Genomic DNA, 23,869 nt, shown 5'->3' on the forward strand with positions numbered 1-23,869 from the left:
TAGGATTCCGGGCTTTCACTGCCATGGCCCTGGTCAGGGAGCTGAGATCCCGCAAGCTGCACAGCATGGCGAAGAGAGAGAGAGAGAGAGAGAGAGAGAGAGAGAGAAAACAACTTATAATCACCGTTGCCAGGGAGAGTGGAGTGGACGTGGGGGGAAGGCACACTAAAAATCCTAATGTAAAGAGAAGAATCCTATGGGTAAAATGGTTGTTCTTCACATGTGCTGGGCATTTTATTATCTGCCAAAGCTTTTTTACAGACATGATTCTATTTAATTCTTATAATCAGCCTGTCAGGTAGATATTAGCCCCCTCCCATTTTACCAGTGAGAAAGGTGAGGCTCAGAGAGGCTGAGCGAGTTGCCCAACATCATACAGCTGGTAAGGAGGCAGGGACAGTCCCTTCACTCTGGTCTTCTAACTCCAGGTCTGGCGAGCATACTGTGAGCAAGGAAAGGAAGGAGGCAGTTCTGTGTGTGTGTGTGTGTGTGTGTGTGTGTGTGTGTGTGTGTGTGTGTGTGTGTGTGTGTGTGTCTATGCTTTGCGAGGCTGCCAGAGAAGAGTGGAGGGGCAGAGGCTAAGGCTGGGAGCATGCTTGTGAATGATTATATTGCAAGTGTTCCTTTAATTATACGCATTTCACTTGAGAATATAAGAGCCACAGGGAAGGGACTCCTGGACCGCTAGGACCTAGCTTAGTGCCTGTCCCAAGGCAGGCATTTAGTAAATTTCTGCTGCAAGCATCTGATTAAAGAGGGTGTGCTTGTGACCTTGTTTCTGGGTGAGGTTGTCTCTAACCCCAGAGGCTGCCTTGCAGCCCATCCTCCTCTCCCGGGGCTGACATCTTCCCACTTCCTTCTCTCCTTCTGTATATGGGGAGAAACACCAACAAATCCCCTGGCAATGCATAAGAGGGAAGCAATGAACATGCAGGGCATCCCTGTCACCCCCAAAACATGTGAAGTCAAGCCCAGATTTCCCCTTCAGAGTCCCCCCCCCCCAATCCTGCCTGGGTTCCTCCAGGGTGAAGCGGCAGTGGTACCCTCTGTTCCAGCAGCTCCAGGAAACAGAACAATCCTGATTGCTGGCGATTGCAGAGGCCACTCGTCTGGGCTCTGGACAACTCTGGGATCAGTGCCCAGCTCAGCACAGAAATAAAGAAGATATCCAAGCTCAGGACTCCTGCTGTTATAATGGTCTGGACAGATCTCTTCAGCTTCTCTGAAAGCAAATTGGGTTGCCCACCCCTCTCCCTTACATCCTTGAGGAGACCCAGCAAATACCACCTGCTTTGACATACATACACATGAATCTTCTCAAAGATACATGGCTGATGAGAAGGCCCCAGCCCAGTGCCCCCTCCCTGCCAAATGTCCCAGAGACACTTGTGTTTGGTGCCCAGGCAGAGAGACATTCCGGGATGCTGAGAAAGACAGCTGACAACCCTTCCAGGCTTGGCACAGGTGACGTGCAGGCGAGGCACCTGCTACTGTCTCCTTTCCCGACATGAAGGGAACAGCTTCCTGGCAGCAGCCCCTTCGTCCCCCCCTATCCTGAGAGTTGGCTCCAGCTGCTAAAGGGGATACTTCCTGGGGTCTTCTCCTGCCCTTTAAGGTTCTGATGATAATCTTTTCACCCCCAGCAGGCCTGGCATCAAACACAACACAGGAGTGGTGTCAGGCTGAAAAAGCAGGAACACTTTATTTACAGTGATCATTTGGTGACACATAGATCTTTGGGCTTTTAGTGGCCTTGCTGAGAGACACGTGGGCAGGGGCCCGCTCTCTCTGTTGGGTTACCGCATCCTCCTGCCTCATCCTGCTATGAGAATCCAGCTGCTGTCAGGACCCTCGTGCTCTGACAAGCCTCAACTTGGGGGCATCCCTCCTGTGTCCATTTTCTGGGTAGTCAGTGCGCTCAAGCACTGCCAGAGGTCCTCCTTCCCTCCTCTGGAGGTCTCGTCTTGGTCCTGGTTGTGGGGCACCTAGGGGGGAACCACACACTTCGGTATGCAGAAAGATGGGGGGGTGAGGAGTCCTGTGGGGGGGTGGCAGGTGCCAGGGCACAGGCTTGGACAGCCGTCTGGTGCAGAGAGCTGTTACCTGGCCTAGCCTGTGGTTGGGGTTGGTGGGAACATCCCAGTCTTCTCCAGAGTCAGAGCAGTGAAGTCCCAGAAGTCCTCCAAGGGGTAGAGAGGCCAGGTATAGAGAACTCTTCCTTGTGTGTATGGCAGCAGACTCAGTTGCCACTTTGGGCCTGGCCTCAGTTCTCCAGGGCTACTTACTCTTCCCCCTACAAGAATGCCTCCCCAGGGTTGGTCTCATCCCAGGGAGGAAGGCTAGCTTGGTCAAGGGCAGGACCACTGCCTCCACCTGGCCAAGATCCAAGGCCACCCTCCTGGATTTCTGGAAACGTCTCCCCCCCTTCTCTTGAGAGGATGTTTGGGGAGGGAGGGCGTGGTCTATGGGTAAAGAGACTTGGTGGGAAGCGTAGGGGGCAAATCCACAGTGGAGGGCCCCGGGACACTCAGGTGGGGGGAGAGGTGAGCACTGAATTCTGCTGCTCCCCCATCTGGTTCCCCAACACAAGGGCGTGTCAGGGGTCACCGTGAGCCAGGATGAGGCTCGCGCCGACAACAGAGACCACGAGGGAGGCAAGGGCCGGGGTGCCAGGGGGAGCCGTAGCGGGCAGGGCCGGGGTTAGAGGCTGTAAGTCAGGCCGGCCGGGTCTGGGGCCGCAAGTCCTGTCCCTTCGGCTCTCAGCGCGCCTGGCCCGCCCGCTCCCGGTGGCCGGCCTTCCAGCGGCGAGGCTGCGAGGGCGGCGGAGGCGCCGGGGCGCCCCTCAGGCTGCACGTCCTCAGCTCCCGGGCCAGGCTGAGCACCTCCGGCCGCTCGCTCTGGGGTGCTCCTTCCTCGAGCTCCTCCGCCTCCTCGTCCTGGTCCTCGTCCTCCTCCTGGATGCTGCTGAGGCGCGGCGCCCCGCGGCCGCGCTCGGCGGCCGGCGGCCGGTAGGCGCACTTGGCGTTGAGCAGCCGGCGCAGCGGGGCGCGGGGCACCGAGGCGGCGGCGCCCCCAGCGAGGAGGTGCTGCTGGCGCACGTGGCGCGCGTCGCTCTGGCGCTGCAGGCGCTTGAAGTCGCTGAAAGCCGCCAGCGCGGTCTGGCGGAGCAGGCGGGCCAGGGCGCGCGCCTTGTGCGCCCGCGCCAGCAGCACGGCGTGGCAGCGCAGCACCACGGCCTTGTGGCGCGCCTGGTGGCGGTAGACCCAGGCGAAGACGCGCGGGTGGCGCCCGTCCGCCGTGCAGTAGGTGATGCGCGGCAGCAGGTAGGCGTGCGCCGGTCTGCGGCCCCCCGAGCCCGCTGAGCCGCTGCGCTCGCACGGCTGCATGCGGATGCCGTGCGGCCCTAGCGTCAGCTTCATCTTGGTGCCCCCGCCCGGCCCGCAGCGCGCCCAGATCTTGCCCACGGCGTCGTCGGTGCAGCCGTCGCCCTTGGCGTGCAGGGTGACGGCGTTGCCCAGGTACCACACGGTGTAGGTCGGGTCCTCCTTGTTGAGCTCCACTTTCTGGCGCCGGCTGCGGAACACGCGACCCAGGCGCTCCAGCGGCCAGTCGGGCAGCAGGTCCGGGCAGGAGCGCAGGAAGCTGGAGAGCAGCGACGTGTAGGCGAGCCCCGGGCTCAGGCTCTTCGCCTTGCACTTGGCCTCGCCCTCCACTAGCACGAATTTGTTACGTCTCCAGGGCAGCATCGCGGCGGCGGCCAGAGGGGCTGGGGACGCCGCGAGCTCACGGGCGTCCTGCCCGGCGGCCGGGGGGAAGGGAGGGCGCGCAGAAGCCCGCGGCCCCGGGCTTTCGAGAAGCTGGGCGGCGCCGGAGACAGTCGGTGCCCAGAGATGCCCAGTGCCAGGCAGGGCTAGCTAGCTTCGCAGATGCCCGGTGCCCAGCCGGGCTGGCAGCCGAGATGCCCGGGCGGCGGCCGAGCGTCCGGGAACAGCGTCCCCCGGGAGTCGCTCCAGCCGTCCGGGAAGCAAGGAGGGGCAGGGGCTGGGCGGGGAGGAGACGCCCCTCAGGCTCGAATAGGGGGAATCCCACGGCCCCCGCCGCCCAAATTGCGGCGGCAGGGAGGTCGCCGGAGCCGGGGCTGGCGGCTGGCTGCTCGGAGGGGTAGACCGAGAGAGCGCGACTGCGGTGGGGACTCCTTCACGCGTCGCGGCTCCACCTCCCCGGGCTGCCTACATCACCGGGCGGGACCGCTAGCTCTCTTGTCCCCTCCTCTCGCCCTCCTCTCTCTCCTCCCCCGCGCAGGCTAGCAGTGCTCTTCGCCCGAGACCCAGCACAGGCGCGGTGGATCGGGTTTAATCATTATCGTCGGAGGGGAAGGGGTGGAGGTAGGAATCTCCTGAAATCCACCGGAGGGCTTTGCCAACGCAAGTTTCTCAGGTCTCACTGGTGGTCTCTAAGCTCCTCCTGGAGCGTTCGGTATCCCCCTCCTCTTTCTAGGATTCCCATTGCCCCTCACATCCCTACCCGCATCTCTGAGGGTGAGTTCGGGTGGGTTCCTGATGGGCCGGCCTGGCTCACTTGGCCTCTTGTCTGCGCAGCAGAAAGCCAGATGAGGCGGCCGAGCAGTGCAATGGAAAAGTACTGTCGCTTGGTGAAGCGTTCTCCCAGATTCTTCCAAGGTCGTGGGCCAGGCTCCTGCGCCTGAGCTGGGAGACCAGTCACAGCTCCAGCAGCCGGTAGTGGCTCTCGCCTGGACTAAAGCCGGGAGGGTACTCTCGGAGGGTGGGGAACCTTCCAGAGTGGTCCTGGGTCTGTGGGAATTGCAGATCAAAAGCTCCTTTGGCCAAAGGGCAGCCTCTGACTCTCCCGGGATTAAATAGATCCCACTACTGTTTGTGATCACCTCTCCTCCTCCCGGCCGCCACCTCCGGGGGGTTTGCATTCATTATGTCATTATCGCAGGACTACCCAGGCTCTCAGTTAAGCAACTTGCCCAAGGTCACAAAGCTGACAGGAGGTGGAACTGGGGCGCCACTCAGGCTCGGGTGACCCACGACAGGACCCTCACTCTTCTGTGAGTCCACCGTATGCTGCATATGGATGGGGCGTTTTCCACCCTCCCCTGAGACCTTCCAGTGGGGCCTCTTACTAGGGAGCGGTCCTAGTGTACTGGCAAAGAGATACTTGTGCCTGGGTATGGGGACACATCTGCCCCTTTCAGGATCTGTTAAATCACAAGCTCCCTAGAATCTCAGGACTGCTCTGATTGGGGCCCAGGAGTCTCCTACAGAGCCAACACCCAAGCCCTTTCGGTGGCTTCAGAACAGGTCATTCGAGGAGGCTTCCAGGTCAGGAATGAGCCCAGAGGCTTGGGCTAGGCCAGGCCAAGCCAGGTGACCTCCCAGAGTGGGGACAGCCTGGCCACGTTCGCCCCAGGCCAGCCGGTTGGGCTCAGAATCCCTGGTGGGGGGATAAAAGCAACCCTCCCCCTCACAAGGCTGCCTCACTGAACGCTCCTAAAATGACATGCAAATAAAGACTAGGAAATGACTTGGAACTGCAGAATCTTAGCTTCAGTGGGGCCTCAGAGATTACCTGGTCCACTGCAGCCTCATTTTATTTTATTTTTAAGGTGGAAATGTCTTTATGGCTTGTTGCTGATTATAAAAGTAATACATGCTTGTGGTAAAAAAAAAATCACTCCAGAAGGACATGGAGGTCTCCTACTGTCCCCACGCCATAGCCATGGCCTTATTTCTCCATAAGAGGACAGGCCCTGAGAGGCACAAGGATCCACCCACTGGACCTCACTGCCTCGGGGTCCTCTTCCCCACAAGCATCAGGAGGCTGGTGGGAGCAGCCAGTAGCAAAGTTTCCGCTTGCAAGCCTGAGATATCTCCAAGCTTTTGGGAAGGCGTAGCCTCCTGGGGTTGCTAGAGTTAATGTATCAGGACACGGGAAGCCCAGTTAAGCTTGAATTTCAGCTAAATGACCATTTCTTTAGTATAAGCGTGTCCCAAGCATTGCCTGCATTCGACCCCGTAACTAAGCCTCCTGCCTCTCAGAGAACAGGAAGGGGTGGGGCGCTGCACTTGGGAGCCTAGTGTAGGCTCGCTCACCTAGTCCTGCTTCTGTTCTGTTCCCACTGCTTTGGGAATATCCTGGCGGGGGGTGGGTGTGGGGAGGGTTACCCGGGACTGCGTTGAGATCACAGTGTGCAAGGGTATGTTTTGTTTGTTTGTTTTTAATTTTTATTTTTGGCCACGCGGCATATGGGATCTTAGTTCCCTGACTAAGGGGTACCTGTACCCCTGCAGTGGAAGTGCAGAGTCTTAACCACCGGACCACCAGGGAAGTCCTGCAAGGGTGTGTTTATGTTAAGTCCTCTGGACCACAAAGCAGCATTTGACATTGTTAGCCATTTTGTTACCTTGTGGACAACTCACCTTGGCCTCCGTTGCAGGGACTTCCTCCCTCTGGCACCGGCTCTGGGCCACTCCTCCCTTCAGGGGCTCCTCCTGACACCCTCGGGCCTGGTGTCCTGCCTTCGGCTCCTCTTCCTCTAAACTTGTTCCTTGGAAGGGTTCAGCTGCCCTAGAGCTCCCACTGTCCTTTCTATTCAGAAGACTGGAGAGGCTGGCCTGGTCCCATTCATCCAGGCAGAGCTCAAGGCTGTCCCCTCCCTTAAGTCTTCCTTCCCTTCTCTCCCATCCATGGTAGGAGCTCCCGGCTTTGTACCAGAGCAGTATCATCACTGCTTCACAGACTGGCATGTAGTTGGACTTTTTATTTTCTTTTTTCAATTTAATTTTTAGCTCTAGCATATTTATACTGGTATTAGTTGAAAAAGTCATATAACTGCCTTATAGGAGACGTGTAATTAAAAAATCAGTCCCCTACTCCATCCTTTCCCCAGTCTCAAGTCTCACTTCCAAAGACAACCCCTCTTTCATGCATTTTAGATGGAACTTCTGTCATATGCCTCCTTATTTATTTATTTATTTTTCTGTACGCGGGCCTCTCACTGTTGTGGCCTCTCCCGTTGCAGAGCACAGGCTCCGGACGCGCAGGCTCAGCGGCCATGGCTCACGAGCACAGCCGCTCCGTGGCATGTGGGATCTTTCGAGACCGAGGCACGAACCCACTGCGCCACCAGGGAAGCCCCCTCCTTATTTTTAAATAACACACCTAATTCAGATTTCCCACTTTTTGAAACTTTATCTATTGCCTCTCTTCTATGGAAGGTGAAGATTTAATGCCCTTTCATCTACCCGCATCCCACACATTATTTTCTCTTCCTTCCTCTCAGTTTAGTTATATCATTTTGTTACTGTGGCATCAGTATTCAGTGTTCAAGTATTATGTCTATGTAACTATTGTTCATAGCTGAGCCTTGAAGTGTGTTATGATTTCATTTTTCCTTACTGGACAACATTTTTCTTTTCTAGAGGTATTTAATCACCTTATTAAAAAACAAAAACAAAACAAAACAAAAAAAACTTCCTTATGTACCCATCACTAATTCATCCCCCAACTGTCCAGCGGTACTGTAAAATGTCCCTCTACCTGGTTGAACACACCAGGTGGTCCTTAGAGACACCCCTCCTGAGGCGTCCTCCCTGGGCTCCAACCTGGACTGCTTACCCTACAGACCTGTAGAGCCATTGTCCTGGGACCTTGTTTTACTACCACCCTGGAAATTTCCTTTGATTCTTTCCTGTGTTGGATCCTGTTTTCTGGTTCCCTTGCTTTCTGCCTTCCCCCCCACCCCCGCTCCCAAACAGGGTTTATTTCCTTGCTTTGGTAGAGCATGTATTCCAGTAGCTTTGATTGCTGGTTCTCCTGGGTGTAGAGTTCTAGATTGGAAATAAATTTCCCTCAGCATTTTGAGGAGTTGACCCATGGTTGCTGTTGAAAAGTCAAGCGACATTCTGATACCCGATCCTGTGCGTGTGACTTGAGTTTTCTCTGAACGTTTTCAGGATCTCTCGGAGGTCTAAAGTTCCAAACGATGTGCATTCACTACGGGCACCTCTTGGTGAACCTTTCAATCTGGAAGTCAGTCTCCTAATCTGAAAATCAATTTTGGGGACACTTCTTTTTGCTGATTCCCTCCATTTCATTTCTGTTTTTGTTTTTTTCTAGTTTAGTTGGATGTTGGGCCTCTTGGATTGATTCTCTAATTTTTCAAAATGTTCTTTCCAATTTTCCATTTTAAAAAATGTTTGTTCTGTTTTCTGGGACATTACCTCAACTTTATCTTCCAACTTTTCTATTTGGATTTTTTTTGGTATGTCTCTTCTCATAATTTTTCACTTCTAAGAGTAATTTCTTGTTCTTTTTTATAGCATCCTATTCTTGTTCATGGACATATTATCTCCTGTTCCTCTCAAAATATTAATTATAGTTGCTTCAAATTTTTTTAAAATTTTAATTGTGGTGAAATACACATAACACTTAACGATCTTAACCATTCTTAAGCGTACAGTTCAGTATTGTTAAGTATATTCACATTGTTGGGCAACCGATCTTTAGAACTTTTCATCTTGCAAAATCAAAACTTTGTACTAACAAAACAACTCTCCATTTCTCCCCCGGTCCCCACCACCCCCACCCCCAGCCCCTGGCAACCATCATTCAACCCTCTGTCTCTATGAATCTGAGTACTCTAGGTACATTATATAAGTGGAATCTCACAGTATTTGTCTTTTTGTGACTGGTTTATTTCAGTTAGCGTAATGTCTTCAGTGTTCATCCATGTTGTAGCATGTGTCAGTATTTCCATCATTTTTAAGGCTGAACAATAATCCACTGTATGTATATAGCATATTTTGTTAGCCATTCAGCCACTGATGGACACTTGGGTTGCTTCCACCTTTTGGCTATTGTGAATAATGTTGCCATGGACATGGGTGTATAAGTATTTCTTGGAGACCCTGCTTTCAATTCTTTTGGGTGTATAACCAGAAGTGGAATTGCTGGATCATATGGTAATTCTACTTTTAAAAAAATAAATTTATTTATTTATTTATTTTGGGGTGGGTCTGCGTTGGGTCTTCGTTGCTGTGCGTGGGCTTTCTCCAGCTGTGGCAAGTGGGGGCTACTCTTCGTGGCGGTGTGGGGGGGGGCTTCTCATTGCAATGGCTTCTTATGTTGCGGAGCATGGGCTCTAGGCATGTGGGCTTCCGTAGTTGTGGCACGTGGGCTCAGTAGTTGTGGCTTGCAGGCTCTAGAGCACAGGCTCAGTAGTTGTGGCACGTGGGCTTAGTTGCTCTGCAGCATGTGGGATCTTCCCAGACCAGGGCTAGAACCCGTGTTCCCTGCATTGGCAGGCAGATTCTTAACCACTGTGCCACCAGGGAAGTCCCTCTCATTGTGGTTTTGATTTGCATTTCCCTAATTAGTGATGTTGAGTATTTCTTCATGTGCTTGTTGGCTATTTGTATATTTTCTTTAGAGAGATGGCTATCCAAATTTATTTTTTTGTTGTTGTATCGTAGGAGGTCTTTATAGATTCTGGATATTAACCCCTTATCAGATATATGATTTGCAGATATTTTGTCCTGTTCCTTAGGTTGCTTTTTAATTCTGTTGATCACGCTCTTTGATGCACAGAAATTTTAAATTCTGATGTAGTCCACTTTGTCTCTTTTTACTTTTGTTGCCCGTGTTGGTGTCATATCCAAGAAATCACTGCCAAATCCAATGTCATGCAGCTTTCCCTCATGTCTTCTTCTAAGAGTTTATAGTTTTAGGTCTTATTTTTAAGTCTTTGATCCATTTTTGAGTTAGTTTTGGTATATGATGTAAGGCAAGGGCCCAACATCATTCTTTTGCACGTTGATATCTAGTTTTCCTAACACCATTTGTTGAAACGACTGTTCTTTCCCCATTGATTGGTTTTGGCACCCTTGTTGAAAATCATTTGACCATATATGCAAGCATTTGCTTCCATCTCTATTCTAGTCCATTGGTCTATATGTCTGTCTTTATGCCAGTACCACACTGTTTTGATTACTATAGCTTTGTAATAAGTTTTGAAATCAGGAAGTGTGAGACCTCCAACTTTATTCTTTTTCAGGGTCCTCTGAGATTCCATATGAATTTTAGGATTGAGTTTTCTTTTTCTGAAAAAAAAATACCATTGGGATTTTGGTAGGGTTTGCATTAAATCTGTAAATTGCTTTGGGTAGCATTGGCATCTTAACAATATGAAGTCTTCCAATCCATGAACACGAATGTCTTGCCACTTATTTGTGTTGTCTTTAATTTTTGTCAGGAACATTTTGTAGTTTTCAGTGTTCAAGTCTTTCCCCTCCTTGGTGAAGTTTATTCCTAAGTATTTTATTCTTTTTGATGCTATTGTAAATGGAATTTTTTTCTTAATTTCCTTTTCAGAAATTGTTCATGCCTAGTCAATAAAATGCAACTGAGTTTTGTAGTTTTGTGCGTTGATTTTGTATCTGGTCATTTTGCTGAATTTACTTATTCTAAGGTTTTTGTGGAATCTTTAGGGTTTTCTAATGATAGTTGTTTTTATTTCTTTGGTGGTTTTTTTTTTTTTTTGCATTTGGTCTTGTTGCTGCGCGTGGGCTTTCGTTGTGGTGGGCGGGGGCTACCCTTCGCTGCAGTGTGTGGGCTTCTCACTGTGGTGGCCTCTCTTGTTGCAGAGCACGGGCTCTTGGCATGCGAGCTCAGTAGTTGTGGCTCACAGGCTCCAGAGCGCAGGCTCAGCAGCTGTGGCGCACGGGCCCATTTGCTCCATGGCATGTGGGATCTTCCAGGACCAGGGCTTGAACCCGTGTCCCCTGCATTGGCAGGCGGACTCTCAACCACTGCGCCACCAGAAAAGTCCATGACAGTTGTTTTTGAAAGTTTTTTTTTCAGTTTCATGCATTGCTCTTCTCCCTGAGTTCTTTCTCCCTGTTTAAAAACAAACAAAAAAAAAAAATTAAAAGATGTACATCTCTGACTGTCATGCTTACAGCTTTCCTCTAATGTCTGGTAATCACTATCGTCTAGCCCTATCTGAGAGGCACAAACACTGATTGGAAACTCTGTGTATGGGAGGTGCAGGGGGATGAACAGGACTTGTCATATATGGGCCTCCTTATCTGATGACACACACAGCCAGGTTACAAAGAAACCCTGGCAAAGACTCTCTCCTTGACCAAACTTGGCTCAGGCTCCTCTGAATCCTTTTCTCGACTAGGCTCCCTCCGGCATCACCCAGTTTTAGCAAGAATCTTGTTAAGTCAGTTTAGACAGAATCCCCCACCCTGGATATCTGATCACATTCCTCACCCTCCCATCATCCCCTCTGTTGATAGCTGGTCACCTGGGTCTGCCCTCAGCAAAGATCCTGTCAAGTGGGTTTAGGCAGAATCCCTTCTTAGCTCTGACTTTTCCTCTTAGTAATTTGCCCTCCACTGACCCTCCTCCCTGCTTCTTGGCTCTAAATACCGCCTTGTTCTTGTTGTATTTGGAATTGACCCCAGTTCCATCCTGAGGTTTCTCTATTGCAGTCGTTCCTGAATAAAATCTGTTTTTACCCACTTTTCTTCACCCCTCCCCCCCAAATCTGTTTTTACCACTTTAACCACCATCCAGCTCTGGTTTTTTTTTTTTTTTTTAACAGCCCTCCAATGTTGAGGTCTGTAGGTCTTTTCTTTTGGGCTGGCCAGGGTCCCCAGGGAGAACTCCTAGAGCCTCCTGGCCATGGGGGAGGGGATGTATAAACCCAGCTGCCAGCATTCTGGGGGTGGAGTAGAGACAGGGCCTCCTGGAGGTCTCACTGATCAGTAGGCGGGCTGCCACTTCATCCGTGTTCAGGATGGTGCCTCCCTGCCCTCGGCCACGCCTGGGGTCCTCAGTCCAGAGGCGCGTTGGGTCCGTCTCCCCAGAGAGGAAAGCCCCAGTCTTCTGGTGCAGGGGTGGGGTGGGATCTCCACGCTGCTCCGGAGAGGGGAAGGTACCTAGGGCTCTCACTGATCCTCGGTTGTTACATCTGACCTGCTGTCACCAGAGATGTCTGGTGCGTGGGGTTCCTGGGTTTCTGGGGCTCCTCAGCATGACACGACTTGATTCTTTCTGGGTTTCCATCCTTTGCGCTCCACTGAGCTTGCTATCCCTTGTCAACATCCTCCAACATGTTGTTAACGCCTCTCAGCGGCTGTCATCGCCTCCTTTTTCTTTGTCAGTTTATGCCACTTTTGTTCCTTTATTGTCATTTTAGTGAGGCTTGGGGAAGGAATGGGGACTTCATCTCAATGCTCCATGTCTAAGGAAAATCTCTCCTCAGTACTTTTCTGATGGTTCATTACTGTGCTCAAGATTCGTGTGTCGCATTCCCTTGGTCTCATTATCATTTGTCCCTGGCAATGTGAACGCACCTCAGTGCATACCAATCGATTAATTAATTCATATTTATTTATGCATTTATTCAGCAGCTTTGTTCTGACAAATGCGGAAGCTGGACTAATCGCCACAGTCCCTTCTGGTTTGGACATTCTGCCATCATAGGAGTCATTGTACTACGTGGGTGCTGAGTTCAAAACTGGACACCGTGGGGCACCTAGAGATAGGTGGAGATGTGTAAGACGTTCCTGTTGGAGCCAGCCTCCACGACGGCTCCCGGTGAGGCTCACCTCCTGGTATTCATGCCTGTGTGTGGCCCCCTCCACCCTGAATAGGGCTGACCTGAGTAATGAAAAAGATATTGTGGATATGACATTGGGTGATTTCTTTTTCTTCTTTTTTATTTTTTAAAAAAATATTTATTGGGCTTCCCTGGTGGCGCAGTGGTTGAGAGTCTGCCTGCCAATGCAGGGGACGCAGGTTCGTGCCCCAGTCCGGGAGGATCCCACATGCCGCGGAGCAGCTGGGCCCGTGAGCCATGGCCGCTGGGCCTGCGTGTCCGGAGCCTGTGCTCTGCAGCGGGAGAGGCCACAACAGTGAGAGGCCCGCGTACCAAAAAAAAAAAAAAAAAAAAAAAAAAAGGATTTATTTATTTATTTGGCTGTGCCGGGTCTTAGTTGTGGCGTGCGGGATCTTTTAGCTGCAGCATGCAGGCTCTAGCTCCCCAACCAGGGATGGAACCCGGTGGGACCCCGGTATTGGGAGTGTGGAGTCTTAGCCACTGGACCACCAGGGAAGTCCCCAGCACCCAGTGATTTCTGAGGCTAGAACTTGAAGGACATTGTGGCTACTGCCTTGTTCTCTCCTGGATCACTCTTGCTGGAAGGTACCAGCTGCCACGTCATGAGGACGCTCAAGCAGCCCTGCGGAGAAGTCCTCATGGCAAGGAACTAAGGCCTCCTGCCAGTTCACCACCCGTGTGAGGAAGCCATCTTGGAAGTGGACCCTCCACCCCAGTCAAGCCTTCAGATGACTGTAGCCCCAGCTGACATCTAGGCTGCGACCTCATGAGAGACCCTGAGCCAGAACCATGCAGCTCCCAAATTCCTGACCCACAGAAACTGTGAGATAATAAACAGTTATTCTTGTCTTAAATCACTAAGCTTTGGATTTGTTTTTTAGCAAAAGATAACGAACGTAATCCCCAGTCTGTCACACAGGCCCCCAAAGCTCTGATCGCATCCCCCTCTCCCTGCTGCCCAGCTTCCCTCTAAGACCCTCTTGCCTACATCTCTGTGTCTCAGCCATGCTTTACCAGCCTCCTCCCAGCGCCTCTAACCTCTGAGTACCATCTTGCCCCAGGTCCTTTACACATGCTGTTCCCTCTGGTCCTCAGCCTTCTTTCTCATCTCCTCTTCCAGCCTATCCATCTTTCAAGCCATTGCTTAAAAGTCACTGCTCTTAGGGAAGTAGTTCCCTGAACTGTCCTGACTTCCTTGGTTGTGTCCCTCAAAGTACCCTTCAAAGCATTTATCAGAATTGTTATCAATTCATTATTTGTTTTTTTTTTTGTTTTTTTTTTTGGCTGCGTTGAGTCTTTGTTTCTGCACACGGGCTTTCTCTAGTTGCGGCGAGCGGGGGCTACTCTTCATTGTGGTGCGTGGGCTTCTCATTGCGGTGGCTTCTCTTGTTGTGGAGCACGGGCTCTAGGTGTGCGGGCTTCAGTGACTGCAGCACGCGGGCTCAGTAGTTGTGGCACGTGGGCCCTAGAGTGCACGGGCTTCAGTAGTTGTGGCGCGTGGGCTCTGGGGCGCGCAGGCTTCAGTCGTTGTGGCTCACAGGCTCTAGAGTGCAGGCTCAGTAGTTGTGGCGCGCGGGCTTAGTTGCTCCGCGGCACGTGGGATCTTCCCAGACCAGGGCTCAAATCCGTGTCCCCTGCATTGGCAGGAGGATTCTTAACCACTGTGCCACCAGAAGTCCCTCAATTCATTATTTGTGTCATCATCTATTTAATGACTGCCTTCCTTTACTCCTAAGGCTGCAGGTACTCTGAGGGCAGGGAATGCATCTGTCTTTCCCACTGCTAACTTCACACTGCCCTGGATGGCATCAGGAACATAGTAGGTACTCAAAAGATAGTTGCTGAATAGCTGAGTGAGTTTGACTCAGTTTTCATTCTCTCCACTATGAGAAAAACAGCTTAGAGCAAATTCCTAGTTGATGGCAGGTCAGTACATTATTCTTTTTTTTTTTTTTGCGGTACACGGACCTCTCACTGCCGTGGCCTCTCCCGCTGCAGAGCCCAGGCTCTGTATACGCAGGCCCAGCAGCCATGGCTCACGGGCCCAGCCGCTCCGCGGCATGTGGGATCCTCCCGGACCAGGGCACGAACCCGTGTCCCCTGCATCGGCAGGCAGACTCTCAACCACTGTGCCACCAGGGAAGCCCAGTACATTATTCTTAAAGGACAGCACATACACTTTTATTTAAAAAAAAAAAAAGTCTCACTTCTGAAAATGACTCATTTTGTGACCTTGCGCTGCTTAACTTTCCTCCCTGAAAAAGGTAGATAGCAATTGGTAAAGTGCTTCTCTTGGAGGCCAGGAACTATTTCATTTAGAGAGATTTGGGCAAGGTTTTCAATGCTCTTAAAGTACAATTATCTTAATATCCAGGTGATTGTAAATGATTATATAAGTGATGAATATAAATGAACTATGATTTACCATGTGGATATATTTCAGTTATAAGGATGTATGTGTGTGTGTGTGTGTGTGTGTGTGTGTGTGTGTGTGTGTATGTGTGTGTATGCATGCCTTTTGGTGCTAAATTGGTAAACATCTGTGTGTGCATATTTCTTTTTAAAGAAGCGTTTGCTCTAGAATGCTCATGAACATCCAACTTCTGCTGCAGATTTATTGGAAGCTGTCACTGTTTGACTTTGCTCAAAGCTGTATTCATTTCTAACAGTAACAAACCAATATTTACTTATGTGTCCAGAATTACACAAAACCTTTTCCTTTATCAGAGCCAATCCTCATGATTACTTTTGCAAGATAGGAACTATTATAATTCCCATTTTACAGATGAGGGAACAGAGGCTCAGAGAGGTAAAATAACTTCCCTAAGGCCATACAGCTAGTAACTGACAGAGCAGTAACTAAAATCTGTTTGGCGTGTTCTTACCCTTTGGAAGGATCATGCATGTGTATTTGTTACTAAGAAATAAAGAAAAAGAGGAAGGTGACCAAAATTACTATTCGTTCTGAAGGATTTTAAGCATAAAGGAGCCTTCACAATAGCATTAGTCTGTAATCAGATGCCCCAGTACTGAGTGGTATGAATGTAGGAGGTGAGCAAAGGTGATGGATGAAAATGTTACCTTCAGCGCACCTGTATTCATGAGATAAGCTCGTGCATCCATCCAATTAGAGTCCAGTGCAAAGCAAAATCATGTTTGCATAACAAACAGAACAGCCTAAATAAAGGCTGGTATCTGAATACAGCTGGATCTCAGGAGTGCAGGCAAGAGGAGACTCCTGCAGCCCCACAGGCCCTGAGCTAGATGGGAGCAAAGACAGGGTCAGAGGAGGGGATTTAGAGGTCGGCTTCATTTTGTACTAATGCTGATCTCACTGTGAATCCCTCTACTTGACCCCCTCTTCTAACCACATATAGTCACTCTTTTTTAATTTTAAAATTTTTAAAAATTGAAGTATAGTTGATTTACAATGTTGTGTTAGTTTCAGGTGATTCAGATATATATATATATATATATATATATTTCAGATTCTTTTCCATTAGAGGTTGTTACAAGATACTGAATATAGTTTCCTGTGCTATACAGTAGGTCCTTGTTTATCTATGTTATATCTTCATTCACTCAATCAGCCATTCAACAAACGATTTCTGACCACTTGATATGTAGGCACAGGGTACAGAGGAGAGCAAGGAATACGTGGGCCCTCTCCTCTGGAGCTTACAGTCCTGCTTGGGAGAGGGCTGTGTGTCACAGGAATATACAGTATGAACTATTATGCAAATAATGATGTAGTTATGTGGCGAGAAGGATGGAGCGCTCTGAAAGGGGCTCCTAACTTAGTCAAGGGGATCAGAGGCCACTTACTTGAGGAAGTCATTTCTTCAGAAACAGAGGAGTTGTTGGGGGAGGGACTATTAAGTAATAAAGAATTAGTGTCTTCATTATCTATGGGTAATAAATCACCCCAAAAACATAGTGGCTTACAACAGTAAGAATCATTTCATTACCTCTCCCGGTTTCTGTGGCTCAGGAATTTGGGAGCAGCTCAGCAGGGCAGTTGTTGAGGTCTCTCATGAGGTTTCAGTCAGATGTTGGCTGGGGCTGTGGTCATCCAAAGGGTCGACCGGGGCTGGAGGGTCCTCTCAGACACGGCTCACCCGTGTGCCTGGCGAGATGCTGTTGGCCATTGGTTGAGGCCTCAGTTTCTCTTCATAGCTCTGCTTGTGTGCCCTCAAAGCCTGGTGGCTGATTTTCCCCGGAGTGAATGAGCCAGGAGGCCAAAATGGAAGCTGCAGAGTGTTTCTCTGCCATAGTCTATTGGTCACACAGGGCCAGCCCTGATCCAGTGGGGGAGGGGACTACATCAGGGCGAGTGCTGGGAAACTGGATCACTGGGAGGCATTTTGGAGGTGGGTTAAGAAGGACACATCAGTCGGGGTTAAATGATGGTGCTCCCATGCGATGCTTTCCTGCAGCCCCCTCCAGGAAGGGTGGCTTCTGTCCCACACCTCTAACCACTGGACCAGCAGTGGGACAGACGTCCTTGTTGCTCCCAAATCAAAATCCCCTTTTCCTCCCTAAAATCTCCCAGGTCACTAGACCATGCCCTCCAGTACTCCTCTTTGCTACAGTTATCTACCAGCCCGGGGGGCCTTCTTTCCTAACGTCTGAGCTCCTGGCTCAGTGTTCTCTGCTCTGCCGCTCCTGTTTAATCCTTAGTGACTTCAATATCCACAAAGTGATCCTCTAACATTCCCACCTCCCGGTCCCTCCTCTGAGGATCCTGTCTTCCCATCTTAGTACTCATCCCCACTGTCATACCCTTGACCTTTCCATTATCAAAAACTGCAACCCCTACATAATGTCAGTTTAAAGCATCCCACAGTGTAAGAACTTACCTTCTAGTGTCTCATCTCCAGCACTGCTTTGACCCCACCTGCGCCTCCAATCTTGCTACCTTTCCATCCTTCTCATAGCTCATTTCCCTCCTCCCTCAGCTTAAATCCCACAACTTCCTTGCCTATCCCTGTATTAGTTTCCTGTTGCTGCTGTAACAAGCTGTCACAAACTTAATGGCTTACAACAACAGAAATTTATTCTCTTATAGTTCTAGAGGTTAGAAGTCTGAAGTAGGTCTCAATGGGCTAACATCAGGGTGTCACTAGGGCCACGCTCCTTCTAGAGGCTCTAGGGAAGAATCTGCTTCCTTGCCTTTTCCAGCTCCTATAGGCCATGCGTATCCTTTGGTTCACTGCCCTTGCCTCAATTTTCAAAGCCAGCAACGTTGGGCTGAGTCCTTCTCATGCTGCCATTTCTCTGGTTCTCTCTTTCCTTCCTTCCTCTTCTGCTTATAAGGACCCCTGCGATTACTTTGGGCCTATCTGGACCACACAGGATAACCTCTGCATTTCATGGTCAACTGATCGGCAACCTTAGTTCTATCTGCAGCCTTATTTCTAATTCCCTTCTGCCATGTAGTCTGCTATATTCCGAGATTCCAAGGATGAGGATGTGGGCATTTGGGGGGGACCATTAATTTGCCTCCCACAAACCCCTCAAATGCTTTTCCCTTCCCCAGGGTTATTTTACTAACCTGAGCAAAATCCCAAATCTCGTTTCATCCAACTGTCTACTTATTCCATGTCTGTACCCATGCAGCTCAGCCTGGCTGGAGAAAGACAGAAACCACAGCTCGCTCCACATTCATGACCACTGGGCTTGGGTAGACTCTTAGACCACCAGGCAATTCTACTACATTTCCCTAGTCCATTCACTCTCCCTCTCCTGCATGATAATCTCATACCTCCTCCTCACTCTTCAAATCCCCACACTTCCTCCCTTGTCCCTACTCTCAGCTGAAGCTCTTGCTTCCCCGAGAAAATTGGGGCAATAAGAAGAAAACAGACTCAGCAGTGCATCCACCCGCCCACCTGCACCTGTACTCATATCCTGCCTCCCTCTCACCACTTTAGACCAACAGCCCAAAGCCAGCCCCTCCACTGGAGCTTGGAGGCTGTCCCTGCTCATGTCCTCAAGGTCGTCACTCCAGAGAGCCCCTGCACTTCCTTCTGTGGTATCAGTACCCACCCCCACTCTTTTGGATCATTTTCCCGTCAGCACACAAGCATGCTATCATTTCTCCCATCACACAAAACCAAACCGAAATAAAACCCTGTCTCGATCTGACATCCTCTCTCCAGCCAATGCCTATTTCTCTGCTTTTCTTTACAGCAAAACTAGAAAAAGTGCTCTCTTGCTTCTTGGGTCCAATTTCTTGCCTCTCACTTTCTTGGATCTGCTCACATCCAGCCTTGGCTGCCACTGAGCTTCTCAAGGTCACCAACAACTGCCAAGCTGCTAGATCCAGTGGTGGATTCTCCGTGCTGACCTTCCTGGGCTCTCAGCAGCGTTTGATACAGCTCACCCCTTCCTCCTGAACATACTGCCTTTGTGTCCTCACTTGGTGTCCTCTGCTCTCCATGGCCACTCGTCTCAGCCTCCTCTGCTGAGTTCTCCATATCTCCTTGACCTTGAGATGTTGGAGTGCCCCATGCTCCCTTGGTGATCTCATCCAGGCTCTTAGCTTGAAATACCATCTTACAAGCTAACCACCTCCAAATTCTATCTATAGCCTGGACCACTCCTGAATCCAGACTCTTTCCTTCCCTCCACTTGGAGGTCAAATAAACTTCTCAAAATTAAAATGACCAAAACCAGGGATGGCCATGCCAGCCTCTCAGTTAGTTACTCAGGCCAAGAATTTTAGCATCGATCTTGACTCTTTTCTTTCCCTCATACCCTCAACCAGTCTGAACCAGTTCATGTCAGGTCCACTCCCAGTACATCCAGGATGTGACCCCTTCCTGCCACCTCCACTCCTCCCAGCCGGGTCTACCCACTTTCACCTCCTGCCTGGAGAGAGATGCAGCAGCCTCGTCACGGCTGTCCTGCCTCTGCCCTGGGCCCTACTCAGTCTATGCTCAACGCAGGGACCCTTCTAGAAGGTAAATCCAATGAGGTCCCTCCCCTACTCAAAACCCTTCAGTGGCTCCCTGTCATAGTCTGTTTGGGCTGCTGTAACAAAATACCATAGATTGGGTGGCTTATGAATAACAGAAATTCCTTTCTCACAGTTCTGGAGGCTGGGAGGTCCAAGGTCGAGGCACGGGTAGATTTGACGCCTGGTGAGGGCCCACTTCCTCGTTCATAGACGTCATCTCGTTGTGTCCTCACGTGGTGGAAGGGGTGAGGGAGCTCTCTGGGGTCTCCTTCATAGGGGCACTGATCCCATCCATGAGGGCTCCACTCTCATGACCTAGCCACTTTCCAAAGGCTCCACCTCCTAATATCATCACATTGAAGAATACGTTTGAACGCATGAATTTTGGCGGGAGACAAATATTTGGTCTATAGCACTCCCCATGGGCTACCAGGCTTCAAATGAGCAGCCTAGCTGGACTTGTCCCCTGCTCTCCTTTTCCTTGATGTGATCACTCCCCACTGGCCTCCTTGCTGGTCCTCTAACAGGCCAGGCACACCTCCACCTGGGAGTTTTCAGACACCCACAGATCCCCTTATCTCTGCCTTCACATCTTTGCTCAAATGCCACCTTCTCAGACCAGCGTGCTGACCATTCCATTTAAAACTGTGACTCCCTGACCCTGACCCTTTGCCAGCACTCTCTGCCCTCATCCTCTGCTGTATTTTTCCCCACTGACCCTTGTCACCATCTGCGTTCGTTTCCTGTTGTCCCTGTAACAAATGACTGCAAGCTTAAAACAACACAAATTTACCCTCTTACACTTCTGGAGGTGAGAAGCCCAAGACAGGTCCACAGAGCTGTGTTCCTCTTGGAAGCTCTAGGGCAGAATCTATTTCTTTGCCTTTTCTACCTTCTAGAGCTGCCCACATTCCTAGGCTCGTGGCCCCCTCCTCCACCTTTAAAGCCAGCAGCATAGAATCTTCTCGCTCTGACCTCCTGCCTCCCTCCCACAAACACCCTTGTGATCACCTTGGGCCCACCTGGATACTCCAGGATAACACCCTCACCTCAGGATCCTTAGCTTGATCACATGCGCAAAATCCCTTTTGCCACGTAAGGTGACACATTCACAAATTCACAGAGATTAGGATGTGGGCATCTTTGGAGGGCAGTATTATTCCACCTACCCCACCTTCTGATAAACCATATGTTACTTCTTTGTTTATCATCTAGCTCCTCGAGGGTTTGGACTCCTCAAGGAGGATTTTGGTCTGTATCCCCAGTACCTAGGACTATCCATGGCTAGTAGTAAATGCTCAATAACTATATTTTGAATGAACATCTGTTGTTTTGGCCATGGCTGTGTTTGACTGTTCTTGAGATATGTACCACCAGCAACAGCGACTCTGTTTGAAAGCACGTACCCCCTATGTGCCAGGCGGCGTCAACAGTGCCTGGGGGAGCTTTGAGGAATGCGTTGGGCAGCCCCCCAATCCAGGCAGCCTGATGGGAGGCTGCATTTTCCTTCCCTCAGCCATTTTTTTTCAGGCTGCTTCAGTGCAATTTGATTGAATGCTTTGATGCTTATCAGAGTCCCGATGTGGAAGGCTTGGTCCCGCCCCACCACTCCAGGAGATGTCTAGAAAGAACCTCGTCTCTCTCAGATTTGAGCCAGAGATTCATCTTCAGTCTCGCAAATGGTATTTTGTTACCATGGCAACCAGACTTCTAAAAAAACGATGTCAAGGAACATGCGGATCCCAGTGCTCATGGCAACCACCATTCTGCATATTTTGGGGAGCAAATGTGTCTTGCCTTCTTCCTGCCTGAGTTGAGGAGGGGGAAGGTGAGCTTAGCAGCACAAGGTTTCCTTCCAGAATTGATGAGACGTTGAGGTTTGGGGCAATAGCAGGGTCAGAGGCTGGACACCTCCTCTAGTGTAAAAGCAGCTGTTTTCTACGAGGTCGCATAACCAGTGCCTTCCACCCCACCCCCCATGCTCGAAAGGAGATCTGTCTTCTGCCTCTCCTGTCTTTGATGTTCAAACCTCTGGAGGCTTGCTTGGGTTCTACCAGGGAGATACACGGTAACACACACACACACACGCACACACACACGCACAACCCTGTGGGCTGAGGATCTGAAAGGTGTAGGCATCACTCTTCCCTCATTCTCGCGTGTATTCGCTCATTGATTCATTCATGTGTTCCCTCAGTGAATATTCACTAAGAGCCCACTACGTGCCAGGCCCTGTGCTGGGGCCTCTGAGGCAAACAGGACGTGATTCAGGATGTGATCCTCATTCTCCAATCCAGAACCTTACAGAGGAGGTAAGTAAACACACAAATTACTCTGAAGCTTGAAAGAAAAAGGCGTACATAAGGCACAGAAAGGAAGGGAGCGATTAACTCTGGCGGAGATGTAGGTGGGAGTGGAAGACAAAGAACCCAGCCTTGTTTTAAGTTCTTTTACAGAAAAGATTGGCCAAACTATATACATTTGAGGAAGATGTAAGAAAAGATCTCTAACAGGTTTCTCAAAGGCATTTTTCACTACATACTCCATTGCCTCAACTGAAGACGCACGTTTTCCCCCATTATGTTTCTGAAATCAGCATGTGTTTTACGATCAAGTATATATTCAATGAAATGTTCCTTTCCCTCATCCCAATTAAATGGATGGTGTGCCTTAGAATCAAAGAAACATGAGATTTCCCTTTTCTTCATTCCCAATATTCATTAGTAACTGAGCCTGAGACCTCAGAGGATCTCCTTGGGCTTGGACTCTTCACGTTTCTTCTCTGAAGAAGTGCAGTCTTTCCCATTAGACACGGGGTGTGGTTCAAGTTAGGAGCATTTCGAGGGGTGTCTCTGCACTGGGCGGCACCTTAGCTAGTGTTTAAGAGGGTGGGTTCTGGAGCCACACGACCTGGGTTCACGTCACATCAAGGCTCCATCACTTTCTAGCTGTGTGGCCCCCTCGGAGCCTCGGCTCCCTCATCAGCAAGGCTGTCCTACTACACACTGTTAGGGCTGGTGACCCTTCGGTTTGTCCGTTCCGGACACACCAAACTCTGTACACTGAATACAACAAAGCAGAAAGATCAGTTTACTGCAAGGCTTTCAACCTGCGAGTTGGAAACTCAGGGCCACAGGAGCAGTGAGTTCCAAGTTGCTCACAGATTAAGGGATTTCTGGGGGGGCAAATGCTGAAGATACTTGGCTTTTTCAGCTGACTGGTTGCCTTAGTGGTCTGTTTTTCCTTGTCTCTCTCAGATTTGAGCCTGAAATTCATCTGCAGTCCTCTCTAGCACATGGGTTTGTTATCTCTCTTCCAGTCCTGACAGGTGATGGTCACACGGTTTGGGGACTTTTCAGCAGTTTCTTTTACTCTGACATGCCTCTGCTCAAAAGCTCCGTGCTGCTTACAGAAGAGAGTCCGGACTCCACAGTTCCTGGAACCTAAGTTTTTTGATACAAATTTATTGAAATATTGAAAGGACCGCCATGATCTTGCTCTAATGTGTCTTTTCAGCCTTTTTCCCCACTACCTCTCCCTGACCCTGGTGGAATCTATTTTTCTGTAACTCAACTGGTGCATTTTTTAGGAACCTCACGTTATCAAACTGTGTTGTTTAATAATAATTGTTTCAATAGAAAAATAATAAAGGCTAGAGTGTTTCAGTTTGGGGTTTTTTTTTTGTTAATTTATTAATTTATTGGCTGCTTTGGGTCTTCGTTGCTGTGCGCGGGCCTTCTCTAGTTGCAGCGAGTGAGGGCTACTCTTCATTGCGGTGTGCGGGCTTCTCATTGCAGTGGCTTCTCTTGTGGTGGATCACGGGCTCTAGGCGCGTGGGCTTCAGTAGTTGTGGTACGCGGGCTCAGTAGCTGTGGCTCACAGGCTGTAGAGCGCAGGCTCAGTAGTTGTGGTGCATGGGCTTAGTTGCTCCGCAGCATGTGGGATCTTCCTGGACCAGGGCTTGAACCAGTGTCCCCTGCATTGGCAGGTGGATTCTTAACCACTGTGCCACCAGGGAAGTCCCAAGAATGTTTCAGTTTTTAAACACTGAGAGTTGTCTTTGGCTGCTCATCAGACCCTCCTCTCTTCCAGTCCCAATCTCCAGCCTCTAGACCACAAGGGTGAGCACACGTCCCAGATTGGGCAACCATATTATCCTATCTCTTGGCCACAGTGATTGGTCCAGGCAAAGACATATGACCCAAGACAGCCAATGTGAGGTCTTCCCTGAGATTTTTCCCTTGTCGTCC

General features: G+C 50.1%; 1 protein-coding gene and 2 long non-coding RNA genes across 4 annotated transcripts in view; 1 reads left to right on the forward strand and 2 right to left on the reverse strand.

Moving 5' to 3' along the window:
• On the reverse strand, positions 1-4,239 carry FAM43B (family with sequence similarity 43 member B). 2 transcript variants are annotated; one of them, XM_060310128.1, is made up of 2 exons: positions 2,104-4,239; positions 1-56 (listed from the first exon to the last, which is right to left on the reverse strand). In XM_060310128.1, exon 1 carries the CDS (start codon positions 3,744-3,746, stop codon positions 2,760-2,762), a length of 987 nt encoding a protein of 328 aa, XP_060166111.1. In that variant the 5' UTR covers positions 3,747-4,239; the 3' UTR covers positions 1-56; positions 2,104-2,759. The 2 variants fall into 2 exon arrangements, with proteins under 2 accessions (XP_060166111.1, XP_060166106.1); XM_060310123.1 differs by lacking the exon at positions 1-56 and adding an exon at positions 1,684-1,985.
• Positions 3,135-23,272, forward strand: LOC132598319 (uncharacterized). Its single transcript, XR_009566341.1, has 3 exons — positions 3,135-3,323; positions 21,817-21,931; positions 22,877-23,272. It is a non-coding gene; the product is annotated as an uncharacterized lncRNA (long non-coding RNA).
• LOC132598311 (uncharacterized) overlaps positions 8,627-23,869 on the reverse strand; it is a 30,227-nt gene continuing 14,984 nt past the window's right edge. Inside the window, exon 4 of the long non-coding RNA XR_009566340.1 lies at positions 8,627-10,923. This is a non-coding gene — a long non-coding RNA (uncharacterized lncRNA). The remainder of the gene's footprint in view (positions 10,924-23,869) is intronic.

Source organism: Globicephala melas, chromosome 1, assembly GCF_963455315.2.
Source record: "Globicephala melas chromosome 1, mGloMel1.2, whole genome shotgun sequence".
NCBI classification, from domain to species: Eukaryota; Metazoa; Chordata; class Mammalia; order Artiodactyla; family Delphinidae; genus Globicephala; species Globicephala melas.

Coding starts and splice junctions, on each gene's coding strand:
- FAM43B (XM_060310128.1), bottom strand. CDS start 3,746: ATGCTGCCCTGGAGACGTAACAAATTCGTGCTAGTGGAGGGCGAGGCC.